The sequence below is a fragment of the Meles meles genome, chromosome Y, assembly GCF_922984935.1.
Source record: "Meles meles chromosome Y, mMelMel3.1 paternal haplotype, whole genome shotgun sequence".
NCBI lineage: Eukaryota > Metazoa > Chordata > Mammalia > Carnivora > Mustelidae > Meles > Meles meles.
Genome location: NC_060088.1, coordinates 7,054,907 through 7,057,465, shown reverse-complemented (window position 1 = coordinate 7,057,465; position 2,559 = coordinate 7,054,907). Strand labels below are relative to the sequence as shown.

The following is a 2,559-nucleotide window of genomic DNA, read 5'->3' as shown; positions in this document are numbered from 1 at the left end:
GTGTTATGAAGACTAAGATTGTGTCCCGGGGTGTCTCTATCAGTTCTGAGGCGGCCTTCAGCTCAGCTCCTGATGCCAGGTTCATTGGATATTCTCCCACCTCAAGTTCCCCAGTCAGAGACAAATCTGCTTCTCCCTCTACAGCTCCCTTTTGTTTATGATATCTCTGTCTATCCCTGTCAAATACGTGCATGAACATCATTGAAAAACAACAACAACAAGAAACAGTTAAGGATTGACTGGGTCCAGAGGATGGTTTATTGAATTTGGACCTATGTCCCTATGGAATGCAGCCAGGTCCGGAGGACTTCCCACCATCCTAAAATGCCAGACCTTGGCTCTGAGCTCCCTTGTTTGTTCTCCTCTTCTTCATCTTCCCGCATCTCCCCACCAACAGAGAGCATGCGCTGTCTTTCCCGCTGAAATGGCCTGTCGTTCTCCCATTTTCCTCATCAATTTGCTCCATTAGAACATGCCCATCTCTCTTTTCGTTCCTAGCGCAGCCATGGCTCGTGTTCCCAAGAAACATCTGAAGCGTGTAGCAGCTCCAAAGCATTGGATGCTGGATAAACTGACTGGTGTGTTCGCTCCTCGCCCATCTAGTGGTCCCCATAAGCTGAGAGAGTGTCTTCCTCTCATCATTTTCCTAAGGAACAGACTTAAGTATGCCCTAACAGGAGATGAAGTAAAGAAGATCTGTATGCAGCATTTTATTAAGATTGATGGCAAGGTCCAAACTGATATAACATACCCTGCTGGTTTTATGGATGTCATCAGCATTGACAAGACCGGAGAGAATTTCCGTTTGATCTATGATACCAAGGGTCGCTTTGCTGTTCATCGGATTACACTCGAGGAGGCCAAGTACAAGTTGTGCAAAGTGAGAAAGATCTTTGTGGGGACAAAAGGAATCCCCCATCTGGTGACTCACAATGCTCACACCATCCGCTATCCTGATCCCCTCATCAAGGTCAATGATACCATTCAGATTTATTTGGAAACCGGAAAGATTACTGATTTCATCAAGTTTGACACTGGTAATCTGTGTATGGTGACTGGGGGTGCTAACCTGGGAAGAATTGGTGTGATCACTAACAGAGAGAGACACCCTGGTTCGTTTGATGTGGTTCACGTGAAAGATGCCAATGGCAACAGCTTTGCCACCCGACTCTCCAACATTTTTGGTATTGGCGAAGACAACAAACCATGGATTTCTCTTCCCCATGGAAAGGGTATCTGCCTCACCATTGCTGAAGAGAGAGACAAGAGACTGGCAGTCAAACAGAGCAGCGGGTAGAATGGTCCCTAGGTGACGTGATTGGAAGTCTTTGTACCTAATTAAAGGTCATACAGCTTGAAAAAGAAAAAAAAAGAACATGCCCATCTATCTTCCACAACACGCACTGTTTTTTTTTAATCCCATGAAAACCTTTGGGGAATTGAAATGGGAGGGTTAAGGCAGGCTTGTGCTGCAACATCTCCATTCAGTCCCATAGAGGGAAGCTGCACCACCCTGTGGGAATGTTCAGGGATCTTAGGTCGTTGAATCGTCTTCAGTGTGTCCTTTAGTAGATACATGTTGCCTTCCTGAAACTGTCCGGAAAGTCTTTCTGATGGCTTCACATAGTCATTGGGTCTCTTCCAACAGGCTACGTGCTTGCTCCTGTGGGCACCAAACTGATGAGTCCGTCCTGGGCAGAAGGTTCTAGGGTGTCGTGTCTGCCTTTGGTGCTTGGTCAGCTTGGAAGATGGGGAGGCATTTATGGCATGATGTCTGGAGATCTAGAGGAATTCGTGTCCTCACTGTTGAAGAATCCAGACCTGTCTTTGGCTTGGTTGTGGGAGTTCATGATAAGCATTCCTCAGGTGGCCCTTTTTCAGTCAGAGGCATCCTCATTGGGTGGGAGTACCAAGCACATATGCGGGGCATGGAGTTCCTCGCATGAGGCTGGGTAGTAGTCCTCACTCTATCTTGACCTTTCATGGGTAAGGTGGAATTTTGGATTCTTGCCCTTTGCGGGAGTCCAGAGGGCTGGCGGTGACAGTCACGGTCGAAGACTACAAATTCGGCCATGGAGAAGGTGACACCGACTTGCTTCATATTGTCTTGGTGAAATACCCAGGCGGGTCCAGGGGTGTGGAAAGGCTTTGGATCATCTGGACTGACATATGAATACTCCATCCTGGTGGAGTGATTAGGCATGGTTTGGGGAGGAGTGGTTGCTAGGACCTGAAAGCTTTGTGACGTTAGAGAATCTGGATTCACTGAAGCTGCAATACCTCTCTTATTATGAGTCCTATGACTTTAGGTAAGAAGCACTGGGAAGGATTGAAAAGAGCCCTGATAGCCTGTTCATGAACTAAGGTAGTCTTTTCTGTTTCTTTCCCATTTCCCCATTCTATACAAAGAGAAAAGAAAATAACGTTCGGTATTCCATCTTGTGGAAAACAACATTTCTGCAGAGAGAGCAAGGTGTGCCAATTTCCACTGCAATTTCTAGAGATCTCAATCCACAGGGAGGTGTCTTGGGTATCATTAGCTCAATGGGTGGTTTGAGA

At 46.7% G+C, this 2,559-nt stretch overlaps 1 protein-coding gene across 1 annotated transcript; it reads left to right on the top strand.

Moving 5' to 3' along the window:
* Positions 1-484: 484 nt before the first annotated feature.
* LOC123935772 (40S ribosomal protein S4-like) lies at positions 485-1,297 on the top strand. Its single transcript, XM_045996579.1, has one exon. It carries the CDS (start codon positions 506-508, stop codon positions 1,295-1,297), a length of 792 nt encoding a protein of 263 aa, XP_045852535.1. The 5' UTR covers positions 485-505.
* The last annotated feature ends 1,262 nt before the right edge of the window (positions 1,298-2,559 follow it).

Bases quoted from the DNA above. Each gene is read 5' to 3' on its own strand.
- LOC123935772 (XM_045996579.1), top strand. From the start codon at position 506: ATGGCTCGTGTTCCCAAGAAACATCTGAAGCGTGTAGCAGCTCCAAAG.